Source organism: Camelus dromedarius, chromosome 5, assembly GCF_036321535.1.
Source record: "Camelus dromedarius isolate mCamDro1 chromosome 5, mCamDro1.pat, whole genome shotgun sequence".
NCBI classification, from domain to species: Eukaryota; Metazoa; Chordata; class Mammalia; order Artiodactyla; family Camelidae; genus Camelus; species Camelus dromedarius.
In genome coordinates this window covers 66,219,115-66,239,295 of record NC_087440.1, presented here as the reverse complement: position 1 = coordinate 66,239,295, position 20,181 = coordinate 66,219,115, and the positions used below count along the sequence as shown (strand labels likewise).

Below are 20,181 nucleotides of genomic sequence, written 5' to 3'. Positions count from 1 at the left end.
CTGCCAGGCCTCCCACCTGGGAGGGAGGAACCCCCCGGGGTGCAGAAGCAAGGAGCTGAGAACTGATGGCGGCAACTTGTCCCCCTGAGATGAGGCTTCAGACTCTACCCCCTTGTTCCCTGAATTCTCCCTGGAGGAATCAGGTTCGCCTGCCCTCTTCTAGCTGGGTCAGCAAGAGCCCGCCATGACCACAGGTCTCTTATTGTTACCCACAGGGTTCAAAGCCACAATAACCTGGAAAGAACTCCTCCGTACAGTTTAAGAACCAGAACACCTGGTTGGCCTTTCTTGGTTCAGGCGCCTCATTCAGCATCGTGTACCCCCTTTGGTAGAGAAAGTCTGGATGGTCTGTTTTGCATGATTGCTCATTTTTTTTTTTTCTACCACCAAGACCTCATGCCCAGGAATAAAGGCGATGCTCCTGAAGATGTTAATTGCAACAAGCAAAACTGAAGGCAGCTCCCTTTTCCAACCCCAGTAAATTGTAGGCAGATCCACACTACCCTCAGTGTTGATGATCTCAGGTCTTTGCAGAAAGAAACGTCCATCCTCTTTCCTACCTTCCCACCTAGAAGGGAGCTGCCAACACGGATGGCTGTCTCCCCCAGTGCCCCTGTGCTGGGAAGGACCTGGAAAGGCACCTGCTCCCTTCTTTTTGCCCACTTACTCGTTCCTCCTCACCAGAAGGGTAGCAGCTCATCGGGTCCCTTGGTCCATGGTTTCTAGTGGGTGGTGGTATCACCAAGCTCCACTTCAACATCTTCTTGGAGCACCTGCATTCAGGGACAGCAGGTTCTCCAGACTCTCATCTCCTGCTTTCAGGCAGGGGGACATTGCCTCCTCTTCTGGTCCCCACGGGATAAGCACCTGGGACAAGGTCCAGGGCCTTGCCTATGTGCCTCATGCTGATCCTTGCAGGCCCAACTCTCCACATGGATTCTATGAGCATGAAGTTCCCAAGGCCCAGATTTAGGTGGAAAGCCTCAAACTCAGCCAAGATCTCCTGTCTGAGTTTTACCCGAGAACCCAAAACAGGGGTTCTGGAGTCCTTGCACGTGCAATAAAACTGCTGTACCTGTTTCCCACATGGCTACCAGGTCTCTGCGTGTATGCTGTCCTGGAGGCAAGAGGTGGTGACTCTTAGTGTCTCCCACACTGGAAAGTATGACCAGCATATCCCAGGGACCTATTTCTCATGTTGGCTGATGCACTAAACAGTGCTCAGACACATGCCCCAGTCGGGGCCGGCTGTATAATTTGTAAGGCCCAGTGCAAAATGAAAACGCAAAGCCTTTTGTTCAAAAAGCAAGAAAAAAGGGGGGGGGGCATGAAAGTCACTAAAATGTAGTCTTATCCTCTCTTCTACGGTCTCTCTCTTGACGTGTCATAGTGTGTTTTAATTTGCTATTTAATGCTGTTTTAGGTAACAAAAAAATAAACTTTCTAGGGTACTATGGAAGCCCCATAGCCTGCATTACCGAAGCCATCTACAAATGAGGCTGCAGCAGGTACACATGGCACACGTGTCTCTTCTGCCTGCACACACACTTCATCGTCCCATTGAACTGGACTTACAAAATGCAAGCTCAAAGGCAAAATAATTAAGAATTTCGAGACAACGGCTGCCCAGGTTGCATGCCCATGAAGCATCCTACTCTCAGCGAAGAGACTCTGGATGTGCTGGAACAATCATCAAGAAGAATCAGAAAAAAAAATGCTCAGATGGGATTCCAAAATAAGAGTCAGGGCAGACTGGGGCCTGCCTGCCTCCATTGTCCATTTCTGTTTAATACTGGCTACACTGGTAGTTGATTGACCAAAATTCCCAGGAGCCAGGAGTCTCGGGGTCCCTGCCAGCCCTGTGCACTGCACTTGCCCACCTCTCTCAGAAATTCTGGGAGCTTGGCCCCCACCATGGTTTGAGCCTTACTTACCTCCGATGCTTCTGGGAGGAAACACAAAATAAAAATGGGGATTTCTGCGGGGCATTTTAAGTGTTCACCCCAGGCTCCTTCCATCTTGTCTAAGAACGCCTGCTTGGACTGGCTTTAGAAGCAAACATTTAGATAAAGCGTGAAACTCTACTCACCTTTCCTTCCTGAGTTACCCTGGCTCAAGGGCTTATCGGTGACTGAACCTTGGGTGAGAGGGGAAACAAAAACACAGACGTTCAGAATGCATCGTGGTTGGTTTCTTTCAAAGAGTTGGTAAAGCCTAATGTTATGAGCATATGGTTATGTATATATACACACTGTATACACATCTAGGAACATTATATACAAAGTGAGGACATACATACACGTGAGTGGGGTTTGTTTAACATCAATGTCACTGATACCACAGCACTGTTGAGATGAACCATGATTTCCAGGCTTCCTGGCAATAGACTGGACCAGATTTTTACAAAATTCCACATCCACATAACTCCTCTGTTGAACATTCCAGTGACTGCCCCTCACCTCCACTTCCCACCAGCTCCATGTTCTGAGCCATATCCAGTCAGGAGGGCCAACTGAAAAGAAAACCCCTCTCGCTGTGAATGCAATGATTGACAGTCCTTGCTGGTTAGGGCAGGAAATCGGCGATTTTCCATCTGCATTAAGTAGAAAATTGTTGGCCCAATTGTCCTGAATGGGCCAAATTCGTCTGAGGCATGGAAGCAATTTTCTAGATGCAGCCTGTTCCTCGAGGAGGGGGTAGCGTGTGGGTTTGGCCAAGCGCTTGGCCCTCTTTGTGCTAGGAGACCACGTGGACCCATCCGAGGGTCCCGACCCTGTTGCACCTGCCTCCTCCACAAAGACCAACCCCCACCTGCAGGGCAGAGCCAGCGCAGCCACAGAAGGGCATCTGTGGCCGTCCCTGCAGCAAAGGAGAAGAAATCTGTCCCAATCCACACCCTTCTCCGTATACTAGTTTGTGAGAATCCAATTGTATTACCCTGCATGACTTGTTTCTAGCACATTTGTTTGCTTCAAATGAAACTTTCCAGGTCATTTGCAAGGAAGGCTCATTCCTGCTCCTCCCCACACCAACCCCAATTAAGGTTTCCAGTTTCCATGTAAGCCACAAATAAAGTAAACTTTCCTTTTTTGCCTGCAAACTCTGGTTTCCTAATGTAGATACTGACTGCCCTTCCCACTTACTTTCCCCCTTATACAGCAGATAGCAGGGCTGGTTGAAAAATGAGTAAGTTTAGTGAAAAAGAAAAAAATGCTAGGATAGCAGGACCGTGAGCCTTCTGAATTTCCCATAGGTTTTAGAATAATGTTTTGTATTTTGCCTGCACTTAAAAATTAAACATAAGTAAATGAAGAAAATCTCATAGACACAGATTACAGAGAAATATGAAACAGCTAGTAGGTGGGATAGGCTGGTTTTGGTTTTTTGTTGTTGTTGTTGTTGTTTTTTTTAAATGCGGGCTGAGCTGCAGAGTAAATTAAGGGAGTAATTCCCAAATCCCTCACCATCTGAATAGAAGTGGGAGGCATGGGGCTTCACAATGTAAATTCATAGTGCACAATCCCATGAAACTGACCTAAGAACAAATTTTCTCTGTGCCTATAAAATTGAAAATAGAAAGGGCTTGATTTTGCTATGAGCTAGTAATATTTTACTAACCCAGAGGGTTACTACGAAGCTGTGGTTCCCTGACTTGTCTAATCATCAGAACCGTCTGTGAAGCTTCATAAACACGTGGACTCCAAGTCTCACTCCAGACCTACCGGCTCAGACGACATAAGAAGCCTTCAACACCTGGGTTCTTTTTAATTCCCCAGGTACTGCAGAGGACAGCCGGACTCGAGGGCCACTGTCATGAATGCTTTTCATCACTAGACATTACATCGTTCAGGGATGGCAAACACACGGCACAGGGGCCACCCCTCTCCTCTCCTACGCCATGATAGACATCACTAATTGATTATCACAGCCTTCAATGTTGAACTCCCATGCAGTCTTGAAATCCATCTCAATAAACTGCTCCCAGGGCCACCAGCAATCAGAGCGCACAAGCTAAAAACGTACAAGCTGTGCTCTAGAGGTTACAGCCGACACTTGGGTAAAGAGCACTGAGCCAGAAACCTAAACACAGAATAAACACCTAACACAGTCATATCCTGATGCTATCACCCCGCTGACTACAGAGCAAGTGTGTCTGGGTAGAGTCCTCCCTGTCCTGGAAGTGGGCTCCTAACCACCGCCAATCTTTCAAAGGTTCCCCCACAAGATGCCAGAGACCAGCCAAGAGGTCTCTCTCCAACCCTTTTCTTTCTTCCCACCCCTCCCTACGGTACCTGAACATACAGGAGTTTTATTCTGCACAGAAGAGCCACTGATGGGCTTCCCGTCTGGGGTGACACACCAGCAGTACCCCGTGTAAGTATGGCACTGCACCTGTTCAGGGAAGTGGAAGGGGAAAAGAACCGTTAAGTCTTGGGTCACTGTACCAACAGTCACCTCCCAACCCTTTCAAAGCATCCCCAGCGTGGCGGAGGAGGTCCCTCCTCCTCTCAGCCCAGCATCCCTCCCCTGGGTAGCTCTGGTCGTGGACCGCTCCACAACATCGATTGTGCTTTCCGTCTGACTCTCGGGCACAGCCGCAGCAATTTATCTCCTGTTTCCTCATGACAGTTAGTGCTTATCTCCTACAGCACTTAAGCACACTTGGTCCACTGCGGATCCCATCCATTTGTAAGAAGTTCTGATTGGTGAACGAATGTGGCAAGTATAAGCTGAAGTGTCACCGCGGTCGGTGGATATGACCCTTCTTTAATGAGCAGAGACAAGTGGAAAGCTTTTCTTTTTCTGGCTTTTCCCAGCATCCATCCGTTCATACAGTCAGCCTGCCTATTGCTCACGTGGCTCTCCTGAGACAAGGGCACATGGGATGGGGTGAAGGTCAGAACAAGGTCCCTTCTGCCTGCAGGTTCTAGTTCTAGATGCCCTGTCACCACCGTGTGATCTTCCTCAAGCCTCCATGATCAGGCCCACCCATGCTGCTTGGGACTAGGAAATAAAAACGAGGCTTTCTGCTTCATTCTTCTTTCTCCTTTTTTTTTTTTTTTTCTTCTTGTTTTGCTTTGGTTGGGCGGACGGTATTAGGTTTATTTATTTGTTTATTTAACAGAGGTACTAAGGGTTGAGCCCAGGACCTCATGCTTAGTTTGCACTCTACCGCTCAGCTATCCCCTCACCACTTCTTTCCCTTTCAATAGCTATCACTCTGTCCACCTCCTCCACCCCCGACCCCCACCATCCTCTTTCCACCCACTTTCTACACGGAGTTCCTAAACACAAATTGGGACATCACTCCCCTGCTTAAAACCCCTCAATGGCTCGCCATCAGACTCAGGAGAGAGATTACACTGATTTGCGTGAGCTTGAGGTCCCCCATGATCTGCCCCCTGCCTATCCCTGCAGCCTTGTTTCATCCCAGGTCTCCCCACACCCCCTCCATTCTGGCCACAAGGAACTCTTTGAGGCTCAGGAACACATCCTACTGTCTCACGGTTCTGAACCTTTGTTTGCTCCAACTAGTCAGTATGTCCAGAATACCATTCCCCAACCCAACCCAACCCACTCCCAACTCTTTTGTATTCCTACCTCCTTCATGATATACCTTCTTCTTAAAGTGGTTCCAGCCTCCCTGCCTCCTTTCCCGCCTTCCTCTGGCCCTCCACACACCCTGCTTCCCCAAATTCAAAGCCCTTGTTCCAATGAGCTTAACTGTTGATCTGTCTAGACTGTGACCTCCCTAAGGCAAGGGACTGCGTACTGGCTACTTCTATATTCCAAGCATCTAGCATAATGCCTGACATTTATTGTAGGCATTTGACGAGTTGAACAAATGCATGAATTATCATATTTCCAGAATTCCTGATCTCCATCCATTCTAAAAATGTACCATCAATTTAAACAGCTCCACCAGATTAAATATAGACCTCAATTACAAAATGTGTGCCAGTTGCACAGACATTGAAGTGAGAAAAAAAAAGGTGCCTCTTGGGATCAAGGACATATTAGAATTGAGGATAGACAGTGACAGCATACAAATTGAGAGGTGAGGTATACAAGCGCTACATTGGTAAAGGAGAGATCTGACAGCCTGATTAAAACCCAGAAGTTATCGGTAAGGCAGAAAAGCTACAGAAACAGCTTCTGCTCTTGTGTGGGTAGCAAATACCATAGTTTCCCTGAAACTAGTTGTTTCATTACAGACCTCCCCACAGAATCAGGATAAAAACAAGATGGAGGGCATCTTGTCCCTACTAGTGTGACGACTGTGTATAAATGAGGCATTTACCTCTGCTCTCTGTGCAAGGAAACTCAATTCAATGCCTTTACCCTGGGACCACGTTCCACCCCCACTTCATCTCATGGAGACGGTCCATAAACCCCATGACCATGGTTGTTACCCGAGATGGTCACCCAAGATCAGTCCTAAGTTGGGTTAGTGCTACTTTCTGAGGAAGACTAAGGGTGAGATGGAAAGAACCCAGACAGACCTGCGTTTGAATCCTGATCCAGCCAGTTACAAAGTAGCCTGGTACTTAGTTCTTTGAGTCCTGTCTGTAAACTGGGGGTAACAACGCCAAACCTGGAGGGCTCTGGCAAGGAAAACAGTGTGAGTCCGGTGCCCAGCACAGGGTGGTGGCCGGATGCAGGGGGGCTGTGGCAATGATTGCTCTCAGCTATGTCAGAAACACCTGGCAAGCTGGCCTCCCTGCCGGCCAGAGCTCCCCTGGTAACCTCCGGAGGCTCCGGTGGGAAGCGCTGCTGGAAACTTGGAGTTCACTCCTTCAGATCCTGTCCGGCCTGCAGGGGATAGCTCTGAGAGATGTCTCCTTGCCAGGGGCAGCATTTTAATGGGGCCTGGCTGGCTGCTTCCTCCTCCTTGGCCAATAATACCCTCTGGGGAACCTGTCCCCGGGCCGGGTGGCCGCACTGACTCACTTCCAGGCCCCTTGGCTCCCGTGGCCAAGGCCAGCCTCCTTTTCCATGAGGATGGTACCCACCAAGTCCAGTGCTGAGGGCTGTGGAGAAGGCTACATGGGGCGCTCCCTTCTCCTGGGCATGCAGAGTCCCAGCTGAGTCTGCTGGGGATAGAACCACCAGCATGAGTAAGAGACTGAGCCCGAAGCTTTATTTCAGGGGATATAATCGGACCTCAGGGCTCAGAAGGTCCCCAGGGCCACACACTCACTGAGAGCGCCCATTGTATCCACATGGGCATGTGGACGCTGCCTCCCAGCCCCGAGCCAGGCCCACAGGCCCAAACAGCTCCTTTCTCCCCAAGGCCCTGGGCATTTTCCTCAGTCCAGGCTCCAAGGAGTAGAGTCTGGATTACAAAATCCTCAGGCTGAAAGCTGCTTCCAAGTCCTTTCAAGTTTTATAACTAGAATCGAATGAGGAATTGCTGCCATGTTCCTCTGAGGCCTGGAATACATGGTTATCGGCACACCTGCCCCAGGTGTGTTCCAGGGGAGGGAACAGCAGTGAGCGAAAGAAGATGCAGAGGAGCTGGGCAGGGTCTCAGCCTGCAGGACCATAGGCAGTGCCCAGTGAGGTCACTTCTCTTTGCCAAAGGAGCCCTGAGTGAATCGACCCAGGGTTCTCAATCGAGAGGTTGTTTGTAAGTCGTCTTGGGGAGTTTTCAAGACGTCTTCCTGAAGAAAAAGAAGTTACATGGGGACGGAAGGCAGTGATCATGGAGCCAGACTATAGCCTGCCTTCCTTAAACCTTAAGCCCACCTCTGCCACTTCACTGAAGTTATCCACTGAACTTGCCAACCCTCTGCAGCCTTGGAAAGGTTCATAGTCAAACCAAGCCTCAGACTGTCCGTGTCTATTTAAAAAGAGGAAGATAACAATACCTACCTCACTTGGTCGCTGGGAGGATTAAACTAGATAATGTAAATAAAACACTTAGCTCACATGGTAAGTGCCCAGTTACACTGAGCTATTTATTTTTATTATCATCATGTTACTTTTTAGCCAACTATGTGTACACTCAAGAAAAGCCCAGTCAGATTCCCTGATGGAAACCAAAGAACATTCTATTCTGACCAGCCCCAAGGGAAGGGGCAATCTGAAATCAGCAAAAATGTGAAAAAGTTTGAGTAGAGGAAGGGGAAGTTTGCTTTCCTATAGAAACAGTTCCAGTATTCTCAGAGGAGAGAAGTAAGGTTTCTTGTCAAAAGCAATCAGTATGTAAATTCTACAGAATTGATGGTAAATGTATATATACACACACACACACATGATCAAGAGGTAAATTCTACCTCGTTTCACTTCCTCCCTTGTAAACATATTTATTCTTTTAAGTCAGTAAGTAATCTCCTTTGTTCTACCTCCTCCATACACACCAGCCTCAAATTAATCAACTCTTAGACTTAATCTATGAGAAAAGCATGGGCCAAGAGGAACTGATGAGGTAACTGGCCATTTCTAGTATCTAGCCTCTAGTGTACTTTTCACACCTCAGAGTTGTTCTAGCCATAAAGGTACAGATACAAACCATGGAGTTTGCTCCTATCCCTATTTGCTCCTATTCTGGAGCATCCTGGGAAGGCTGAAATGTCAACTGATGGGTCTTCCTTAACAAATAAAGTGTTTTTATATCAAACTAAGTGACGTTACTCTCTGCTTATATTGTAACTATACTGTTGGATATGAGTGGTACTCCTAAAGGTGCTTGAAAACAATGTGTTCTTAGGTAGGTAAATTTCATCTCTGACTCATACTTTTAAATATATTTGGCAAGAAGCCCTTTGCATAAACAGCCCAGTGGTGTATTTCAGGTCAACCTCTGTCCAAATTGAGACAAATCTGAAATTATTTTAAGCCTGCTACTCTTCAGCCTGAGACCAACTTGTGGACACCTGGAAGAATGTGGGAGGCCAGCAGTCCCAACAAGTACAGTTGAGTGACTGACGAGTAGAGATGAATGGAGCAAACACCAGCTCACAGGGTAAAGCCAACGGAGCCCTGAATGGGAGGAAAGCATGAGAAAAGCAAAGGCAACAATGGAACACACATAGAGACAAGGATCTCTCAGGCGCCACACCCAAGATGGAAAATACTGCCTCTACCTTTACAACGACTTCTCAGTCATCACCACGACCGACCGATGCGTTGTCTCACTTGGGCCTCTGACTCACCTAGCGTGCAAGTCTTTCATAGGAGAGCTCGTACGGGGAGCAGCGGCTGTTTGTTCAAATGTCACAGCTAGTTCATAAAAGCACCGGAATTCACATCCCGATCCCCAAGCTCTCATAAAATTTCAGAATTGACAGAGCTGGAGAAAACCTTGGAGATCACCAGGCTAACTCGAACATTTTACAAATGAGGCAACCGAAGCCCAGAGATGAGGATAGCGTGATGGCCAGTATCTAGCTCTGGCAGATGGAGATCCCCCAGACCTGGAAGGGAGGTGGAGAAAGGCAGGGTTCCCAGTGCTGGTGTCTGAGGGAACTGGCCAGATGTCTTTGTGTCTTGTCATTCTTTTGGGGGGCATGGGGGAGGAAATGGGATAAATATTCAAATCAAGAGTCTTTTGTTCCAGTTGGAGTGAGAGGCTATTTCTGGAGTCATTTGGACGACCGAGCGAAGGCTTCTGCTGTGTCCCCCGGCCAGCCCGCTTTCCGTGGGCTGTTCTTCGAGGGCATCTCTGGCCAGGGTCGGACTTTGAATCCCAAAGTAGCTTCATTGTCGTTGGACTTTTGCCGGCCTTCCTACCAAGGGCCCCTGCCTCCCTAGGAGACCGGTCTACCCTGCGTGTGCCCACTTTCTTCCCTTCCCCTGGAGTGTGACACTGATATTCACACCTTTACGTCCTCCCCTTTGACAGAGAGATGAATACTGCTGGTGTCCTGTGGGGCGTGACTAGGAATTATTGGGGATGAAGGGATCCTCTAGCCAAATGACTTCGGAAATATTGGGTCAAATAAAATTAAAAGATTTCTTGACTGCAAGACTTCTCAAAGCCTTAAATCGGTTCATGATTCAGCTTTAAGAGGAAGATATCATTTACAGTAATTCTTCAACTTATTTAATTGTGGGGCCTTCCCTTAACTTCATGTGGGTGAAACCAAATCCCCCTAGAACTGAGTTCCCTTGCTAAGTTTATGGTTAACCTCTCTGTCTAAAATATTATCCCCTTTCTTTCTGGCCCCTTTCCCCCTCAGGATTGAGGAGAATCAAAGAAAAGAGGGAACTGAAACCAACCAGGACCCTGTGGGGCCCTCTCAGGTACCAAAGCCCATTTCTTGTTTGTAGAAAAAGGCTTTAGTCTCCTAGGCCTTCCCTGAGTTCCAAAGAGCAGACTCAAGCAATAACTAATTAGGGAAGTGAGGGAATGCAGAAACAAAGGAAAAGGAGTCAAGCAAGAAAAGTAACAATAGCTTAAACAATAGTCAGTGATAAAACAGAGTCCCAGTTCCGCCTCAAGGGGTAAATATAACAATCTGACACATATCTTTAAGTTGTTCTGCAGAAACTAAGACGCCTACCCAGGTGGAAGATGTTAACAACATGCTGACCACAAGCATGTGGACCCCAGGCTGGTTGGAACCAGAAAGTTGATGATTAAAATTACCAAAACATTACCCTATTACCTCACCACCAACCAATCAAAAGAAAGTCTACAAGCAACAGCTGTCACCCCAAATGTTGCCTTTAAAACCCTTCCCTGGAAGCTATCAGGTAGTTCAGGTTTTTTGAGCATGAGATGCCTGTTCTCCTCGCTTGGCACCCTGCAATAAACACTGTACTTCCCTTCATCACAACACAGGGGTGGTACACTGGCTTTGCTGTGCATGGGCAAGCAGACCCGAGCTCAGTTTGGTAACACAGGGAGAATTCCATGGTAGTACTAGTGTTCTCTGAAACATGTTTTTTTGTTTGTTTTGTTTTGCTTGTCTGTTTTATGGCATTATCATGAAGTGCAGGGCTTTGCTGTATGTCTCTGCTTTGCCCAGTTGTACTTTCTTACCATCCAGGCATCAGGCTTTCATTTGGTTTCCTCTTCTTGAAATTATTTCTCTCTAGCAAATCCCCATCTCCTTTTCTGTAATGCCTTCTCATGCTCTATCTGTTAAAAAAATCCATCTTGAATTCCCTCAGACCTTTATTGACAACAGGGATCCCCTCCAAAGCATAGCACCTTCTACCCTGTGGCTTCATCCCCCGTCCACCACCCCTTTTCTTTGTGCTTCTTTTGTAAAATAGAAAATGTGAACCATATGCAAAGGGACAGGCTTGATTCAGCATTCTTAGTAGCAACTACCAAACTTGTAACAAAATGACTACTGTCATACACAGGAACATTTCCTAGTGGGAGAAAGTTAAACTAAAAGCAGAAGGCATGTGGCTATTTCTCTAACTCTCCTTGGCAGTGGGAGTAGGAGATCTTTTTTTTTTTTTTCCTTATAATCTGCCAGTTGCTTTAAGTCAGTAAGTCGGTTCTTGGATTAAGCTAATACACAGTGGAAGTTAAGCATCTTGCTGTTGGTGCACCCGATAACTTTGTCCAAGGGCAGCATTTTCAGCTGCTCCATTTCCCTTTTGTCTGCATTCCCTACAGGACCTCTAAGAAATTGTGTTTTTCCAGGGGGACATGTGGAAGGCTGAGTCCCCGGGCCATCTAAGGTTGCCAACTTGTTTCCCTAGAACCTCTCTCTCCATCAGAAGCTGCAGGAGAACATTGTTTATTGGGTGCACGATTAGATTCACCTGGAGGGTTTATGAAAACTGCCTGCTGGGCCCCACCCACAGAGTTTCTGGATTCCTTAGGTCTGGGGTCAGCTGGAGGATACGCGTTTCTAACCAGTTCCCAGGGGATGCTGCTGCTGCTGGACCAGGGACCACACTTCAAGAACCACTGTTTTAAAGGGTGCTTCATCACGCTATCCTTTCTGGATTTATCATGAAATACTCAAGAAACAAATACTTTTCTGGGTGGGAATTTGGGGGCAAGGAGCCTTGAAACAAAACTTCTCTCCAAAGTTTTTCTGTTCCAGTTGTTTTGATGACATGAGGTGTTTTAATCCATGGACCAAGTGATTGCAGCATTAAATCTTCTGGGTGATTTCACACATGGAAGGAAGTTTGATCGCAGAGAGGAGAATGGAGGGGAAGGAAGGGATGGTGTAATCCTTTCGGTCTGGCTAGTAGTAGCTGTTTTTCCCTCAGTTTGGAAGAGGTTATCCCACAAACGTCCTCCTCATTGCTAGTCAGGTTTGGCTGAGAAGCAACAAGATGCAGAAGGAAAAATATGCCTTTGGAGGCAAAATGACCTGGGTTTAAACATCATCTCTGCCACAAGTTGTGTGACCTTGGCAAAGTCATTTAACCTCTCTGAGCCTATTTATGAAAAGAGGTTAATGGTGCCTACCTCAAAGGTTATTGAGAAGACAGAATGAGGTAAGATAAATAAAGCATCTAAAATAATGCCAGGCATAGAGCAGGGACTCAGCACAAGCCGATTTCGTCCTTTTCCCCTCCCCTTTCACAGGGAGTATGCAGGTTATTGCTCCAAAGCACTGCTATTCTTGTTGGCCATAGACATTGTCTCCTGCCCTATGCCAGGTCTAGGGAGGACCGTCTACTGGGAAGTAAGGGATTCTCCTTTTAGAGTATTTACCACATCCTCCAGAATTTAATAGAGAGGATGCAAGGAAGGAAGGTAATCCTTCTATTTCAAATCCTCCTAAACACGGGAGTCATTGTTGGCTATGTTTTTTAGGACTTAATGATGCAACATGATGGCCAACATGATATTAGTTAGCAGTAGTGTGTTTAGAATGAGAGACAGGCCCATTCTTCCCCCAAGCTGTTTATGACCACGTCTGAAATGTGTCCAGTTTGAGGAAGGACCCTCTCTAAGACCCTCTCAAGACCTTCTCTAAGAGGGACCTTGGCAAACTGAATTGAGAAGAAAGAGGCCAGGAGGAAAGAGAGACATTAATAAATCTCTCTGATTTGGGAATGAGGGAGAGAACTAAGGATTTTTGCCAGGGCGAGAAGAAATATTTGTCAGCTCTAAGAGAGGATTTCACAAGGACATAATGATGTCTGTTTTCAAATCCTTCTGTAGCAAGTGGGATTTCTGTGGATGCTGTAAGTCCCATAGCTAGAATGCAGGTCATCTGTTGGAAATTACAACTCTCAAGGCAACACAGAGACTTTCCAGCTAAATCACCCCAAAATGCATCATGCTGTCATTGGTGTTAATAAGCGTCCTGTCTTTGGTGGTAAAATCAAGCAGAAGATAGCTGACCGCCTGGTGAGAGACTGTAAGTGGAATCTGAGCCCTGGACGGAGGGCTGGGGTAGAGAGATGAAGATGAATCAGACACCACATACCTCTGGGGTCCCCTTTGACGCAAAGATTCTGTGATTCTACAAATCTGCTCTACGTTGAACTTCTGCTGCTCAGGAGTAAGGTGAAAAATTTATAAACTAGTACCTAATTGTCAGTGTTAGGACCACTTTTCCAAATATATGATGATCATTTTTTTAAAAAAAATTTTCAAGAAACGCAAACACAAATCCCCTCACACACACATAAAGAAATTTTAAAAATCTGAGCGTTAGTGCTTCAAGGACACAAAGAACTTTATTTTCCTGACTCCTGCCCCCTTATTTGGTACCTAGAAGGGCCCACGTTTTGTAAACAGCAAATATAACACCTCTTGTCCATTCACTTCTATTTCCATTTGGGGGTGAAGGGGGTTATCAAATACATTTCTGTGTTTTAAAAATCTCCAATAAAAAAGTCCCCCGTGTGTAGGAGCTTTGTTCAGATCACAACTGTGAAAAGAGGGCCAGCGAGGGGACAAAGGTGGCCTGCAGGAGTGGCGGCTCCTTCTTGCTTCCCATATCGGACTTCACTTTTAATTAGACTTTTCTCCCTTCCTACCTCCCTCCTGTGTTCCTTTTACCTTTCCCTGCTTTAACAGGGAAGAAAATCTGATCCTGTTAATTGTGCCGAAGAGTTTAGTTGACTAACCCGCAAGGTCATCTCCTAGCATGTTATATGGACCCGCAGTGGAGTGGCAATAGCCCTAAATGTGTGTGTATTAATGGCTCTGCCTGGAAGGTTCCTGAACAACTGTTTGCTGTGGGCCTTCTGTGTGCCTGCCTACCAGACTGAACATTAGCTACCACCTCATAAAATCCTGAGAAGGGTGGAGGCTCTCTCCCAGAGGTCATCAGTGCACCCTCCATCCTGGTGAAGCAGCTCTCCCCGCCCCTCACAGCAGCCCTGCCGGATGCCCACACAGCCCCCACTTGCCCACTTCCCGGGATAGGAAGTCAAATCGTCTTTGAGTAAAACACTCCATCTGTGGGTTGCTCCTCTTGTAAAAAGTTCTTCCCTATTCTGCGTCAGAATCTGAGTCATGAAATACTTCACTCAGCGATCCCGGGTCGGCTCTGCGGGACTATTCGGTAAAAAGCTCTTGTCATCCACAGACGAAGGTTTGAAGATATGCTCATGCATCCCTTTGGTCACCTCTTTCGAAACCACCCATCCTTTGGTTTTTCTCAACTCCAAACCAATTGCTGGCTTCTTTGAATATTCCTCACGTGACATTATTTCCCAGCCTTCTCACATGAACTATCCTCCTGGACATGCTCTAGTTTGTCAACACCACTTTAAAGGATGGCAGTGTCCTTGGGGAGGCAGCACAGAGTCGTGGTTAGGACCGAGAACCCTGGCACAGACGGCTTGGGTTTGAATCCTGACTCTGCCACTTGCAAGCTGTGTGACCCACAGCAAGCTACTCAGCTTCTCTGTGGTTCACTTCCGTCATGTATAAAATGAGATGATACTTATAGATCAGAGTAAGGATCGAGTTAACATGACAGGTACTCATAAAACACCCTGGCACACAGTAAGTGCGATATAGGTGTCGTTACTATCTGAAAAAGAAAAAACAGCAGACAGGGTGATTGGAGCCTCCATCACTGAGCTTCCTTTTTCTCATAAGCAGCAGGAAGGCCAGAGAAGTCCTTTCCTCCCTCCAGAGTACACCCCCTTGCAGAAGAGCAGCTGCAGATACCGCCTAGAGCTTTCTCCTTTCATTTCCACAACAGACTGAGGGGGCAGACTCACCAAAGGCTAGCAGGAGGGCAGAGCCCAGCTGGGAGCACCCAGACCCTGCAACTTGCTCCAAAACAAATGATGCCAGCTCATCTGGGAGAGGATGCTCAGTGGCCGTTCGGCCGTTGAAGAGGAGGAATGAGCAGTGGTTGGGGTAGGCAAGTCACCACAGAGCACAATGGACACAGTGTTCGAGCATAAAGCATGCTCCCTCCACCCTCATCCTGCCTTCCTCTGCACCTGTGGGTGACCCAGGGAGTGCCAGCTCTCTCACTGAAAAGATGAGAGTGGTGGCTCCCACCATGTGCAAGAGATTAGATGAGTCACTTGCTAGACAAGTCCTTCCTGCACGTGGGGGCAGCAGGCCCTGTCCCTGCCATCAGTTACAAAATTAAACATTTACTTTTACAGGATCCTCAGCGGGTACCGGATTTGTTCTTGGGCGTTGAAAATATTCTGGCATCAGACAGTGGTGATGGTTGCACAACTCTGTAAATATACTAAAAACCACTGAATCATACATTTTAAAGGATACACTTTATGTCATGTCAATTCTAACTTAATAGAGATACTATTTTAAATAACAAAACCAAGGGGCCAGCCCACAGGCCACCGTTTGCCAACTTCTGGAATAGCTCAGTTAGCTCTCCCATTTTACAGTTCAGCAAACCGAGACCAAAGAAGAAGAAAACTAACATTTGCTAAACAGCAATTCTGTGCTACACTGTATGTGATAATTTCATATAAATTATCCTATGCAACCTCTTGTTGTTTGAAACAAAAGCAATTCAATGAAAAACATATGTACAACAAGGAGTCAGGTGCCCCGGGCACAGGAGATGTTCAAATGGCAACACTAATATGTTCACTGAGCACTAAACACAGAAGGAAAAAGGAAAACAACAACTGACCCAACATTGGCTCTCCTGACCATTATGCCATTTGCACATAAAGGATGGGCTTAAATTTTTAACAGCATGACTGCTTTAAAAAAAAAAAAAGTTGGCACCATCCACTAAAACATTGAATTGGCTGCATTTGGCAGCATCCTAAGGAACAAATTACGGCTGGAGAAGCTCAGAACACTCCAGCTATGGATGCAGCCAGGCTCTTAGTACCCTACCTACAGAGCCCTCTGCACTATCTAAGGAGAGGTGCCTACTGTGGCTCTAGGTAAGATAGCTCCACATTAAGAAAAAAAGATGTAGCCCTTGAACCCATCAAAGATGGGACAATGCTTTCCCCTCTGATGACCTCCAGCCTGCCAGTGTTTCATCAGCCCAGGTCAACAGCTGACATAAAGCATCGATGCCTTCAGTATTTGCTGGGAACTTGGAAGAGAGAGACCCAGATGGTAAAGCCAGGCGTTTCCAGGTCAAGCTAGTCTGCCCGCAGGGGTGACTTCAGGCCGGGCAGTTCTGTACTGTGGGGGCGGGGAGAGGAGGCGCTAAAAAGGAACCTCAAGACCTGCTTTCATAGCTCAGCCCCCAGCACTCAGGAAACAAGCTGTGGCTTCCCAGGTTTTAGGGAACGCAACAGTAGGAGCTATAGAAATGCTGACAAGGGGAGCCCACTGTCTTAGCCAAAAAGCCATCTTTCTCTTCGCACTTCCAACTTCTGAAAAAAGCACCATCAAGAAGAAATTACAAAAAAAAAAAGACCTCGGGAAATAAAAAAAGCATGTATGTATGCATTGGTGTGGGGAGCAGTAATTAGAATGAGTAAACTTGGGGAAAGAGTTTGTGCCAGACAAAGCTATATCAAGAAATCTGTTCCAGAATTAAAAAAAGAAAGAAAGAAAGAAAAAATCTGTTCCTGGAACATGGGGCTTAAAGATGGGACACATAATATATCTTTTTCACATAGCAATAACATGACAAATGGTGTTTTATATTCTATGGTATTATTAGAACTACAATCCATCTACATAAAAAATTTAAATGGCTTGGGAATGCATTTGGTAACAACCACTAACCAACCACACCATTGCTCAACACTCTGGAAGCCAATTTGGGAGTATGCATCAAATGACTTAAAAAGTGCATGTCTTTTTGACCCAGTATTCAACTTCCAGAAGTTTAATCCCCAAATTTCCAAAATTCACAGTACATTCATACAATGGAATACAATGCAGCCCTTTAAAAAATGAGATAGAGTTATACGTAATTAACCTGGAAATAAGTCCACAATATAGTCAGTGTAAGAAAGCATTAGAAAATGATCAATGACATTATATCTTTTTTGTCAATAATGAAAAGTACACAAAGAAAACAAGCTTCCTTGCTGCTACTTCAAAGAGATGAAATCAGTGGCTCTACCTTTCTATCTATGCACTTTCGTATTGTCAGAATTTTCTTTTACAAAATGTATGTAACTTTCCCATTTAGAAAAAAATAAAAATATTTTCTTTCATTGGATGAAGTGTCTAGCACACATGTGTACACACATACTACGTAAAATGAGCACCCACAACACGTCATTTTACTAGCTGCACTGTAGGGCTGTGTCATAATTTGTTCAAGCAATTCTCTATTTCGGATATGTAGGTTGTTTCCAAGTTTTTGCTATGATAAGCAGAACTCAGATGGAAAGCCTTGTGGATAAATATTTGCATGTATTTTTAATTATTTTTTCAGAATGAATTCTTAGAATTCAAGGTTCAAGACGTGAGCACAGTTAAAGAATTCTGACCCATGTTGCAAAATCAGCCCATAAAATACCAGGGCCAATTTACTTTTTCAAGTACGATATGGGGGTAGCCTTTCCCCTTTACCCAAGCCTGACTATCTCTTCTCTAAGTTTTAACATTCTGGTGAGTAAAATGACACAACATTATGTTTATTTGTATTTCTTTAATTACTAAGGAAAATATCATTCAGAGTCACTTATCGGGCATTTGTTATTATTGTGTGACCTGAGATCTCTTGCCCACTTTCTACCAGGATCTTTAAGAGTTCTTTACTTAACATTAACCTTTTGTTAATATATGTCACTTTGCTAATATATGTCACTTGCCTTTTCTCTTTGTTTCAGGCATTTTTTATGTTCAGAAATTTTCAATTTGTATATATTTTTTCAACAATAAAATCACTTGTAATTCCAAATTACTGACTTGTAAATGGACATTTGAAATAACCCAGTTGTACCTCTGGGGTCTTGTATACTAGCTACTTCATCGTGTGTTTTCATATCTTTTCTGCATAGTAGCTCCTTGAAGGCACAGGGCAGGGCATTTCTTGAATCCACCAGAGCAACCAGCTCACATCCCAAGCCATAGCAGAGCTCCAGAATATTTGACATGAAAAATACTGTGTCTGGGACTTGCCTTGAAGCAATCCAGTTTAGGGTGGGACGTGAAAATGGGGTAACGAAGAAAACAGATTAGCCACATGTTAATCATTGTTGAAGTTGGGTGACGGGTACATGGAGTTCATTATACTATTATTTCTACTTTTTTGTATATTTGAAAATTTCCATAATCAAAAGGGTATTTTTTTGTGTGTTTGCTTGATTGATTGGTCAACAGCATTACAGAGGGGCCGTCTGGAATAACAATGGTAATGCAAGTAAATGGCACACGCATCAAGGACACTTCTGTAGCATAAAAAAGTTAAGAGCACAGGCCTTGAAATTAGGCAGGCCTGGGTATGAATCCTCAGTGACCTTGACATAGTTATTCAACCCCTCTGAAACTCAGTTTCCCAGTATAAATGAGGGTATTAATAACTACCTCAAAATGTTCTAGTAAAGAGGAATGGGCGTAAAACCAAGTAACACTCAATAAAGAGCTGCCATCATTATTATTCAGTGATGCACAAACTTGACAAGCTCCAGCCAACACTTCCTACTGATAGTGATCCAAGACCCTTCCACTACAGCTGTGACTTCAGTCAATCACACTGGGCACCAGACAACAGCTCGGCGGAAAACTTGGTAGAACAGATGTCAGGAGTTACATTCCTGTACCCAGAAGAGAAAACAGAGAGGCTCGTAGCAAAAGACAAAACCAGTAGCTCTCAGCCTTACTCAACAGGTCATCAAAAAGCCCAAAGTCCACATTCCAATGATGCAACCAACAATGAGAGTGATGAAGCCCTTATGACAGCAGGTCATTTACAACTTGGACCCAACACTGGCATCCCCTGGGGAGCTTGAAATAATAACCACATCTGGGATGTGGAATAGGTATCAAGGTTTTTAAAAACCTAATGTGATCTAGTGTCTACCATTCTGCTGTGTGAGCTAGGGTTGGGGGCTGCAAGGGAAGAGGACAAGGAAAACAAATTGGAGAACAGAGACCATTGGGTCCCACACGAGGCCCATGAAAGCCAACCCAGTCACGTGTCCCACACTGTGTCCCAGGCCAGACAAACCCAATCCCATCAGGGTCCCCTCACTCCCTCCATAAACTTCAAGAGCATGTTGCTGTGTAACAATTCGCAGGGCTAAAATACGTTATCAACCCCAGGATGCATGCATGTCAATATCCTAAACAATATTAAAATAATGTAGCTGGTCTCTGGGTTTTGGTCTTAAAAAAAAAAAAGAAAGTCCAGCTAAGTGATAGTGGAGGCTGGGGGAGGGAGAAAAGCGTTTTTTTTTTTTTTTTTCTCATAGCCTTCTGGCAGCCTGTCAATGCAGTTGAAGCACACTCAAAGAGGCAGCCTCATTTTGTGAAGTTATTGCAGTGTCTTTGATCAAGGGAAGAAGCACATCCATTTCAATCACTGTAATGGGGACGGGCTGGCTGTCTGGTTGCCTGGCTGCCCACCGGCGTGAGCCAGGCTCGAGCCGGCAGACGCATGGCAGTGCTTAGTGTGTCAGACAAATGAGGGGGCTCTTGACTGTCTATCCAACCTTTGCTGAACTTGAGGGGCCCCCTCACTCAGCAATCCTGCCCGGACTAATCTGGAAGTTCCTCTCCCTGGCAAACACCACCTGGTCCAGCCTGGCTTCAGCAAAACAAAAAGCTAGCCAGTGGCTGTCTGTCACGAGGCGGCAAACGCTTCAGAACCAGGAGGGCAGGGGTCAACTGTTCTCATAAGCAACACACTCAGAATTGCACAAGCCTACAGAAGG

General features: G+C 45.8%; 1 protein-coding gene across 4 annotated transcripts in view; it reads right to left on the bottom strand.

The window, feature by feature from the left end:
- The window catches only part of SMOC1 (SPARC related modular calcium binding 1), a 135,600-nt gene that overhangs the window by 48,702 nt on the left and 66,717 nt on the right, over positions 1 to 20,181 (bottom strand). For all 4 annotated transcript variants that reach the window (XM_010976587.3, XM_031453946.2, XM_031453947.2 and 1 more), the window contains exons 4-5: positions 4,293 to 4,392; positions 2,090 to 2,137 (exon numbers count right to left, since the gene is read on the bottom strand). In XM_010976587.3, coding sequence (XP_010974889.3) covers positions 2,090 to 2,137; positions 4,293 to 4,392 — 148 coding nt within the window. The remainder of the gene's footprint in view (positions 1 to 2,089; positions 2,138 to 4,292; positions 4,393 to 20,181) is intronic.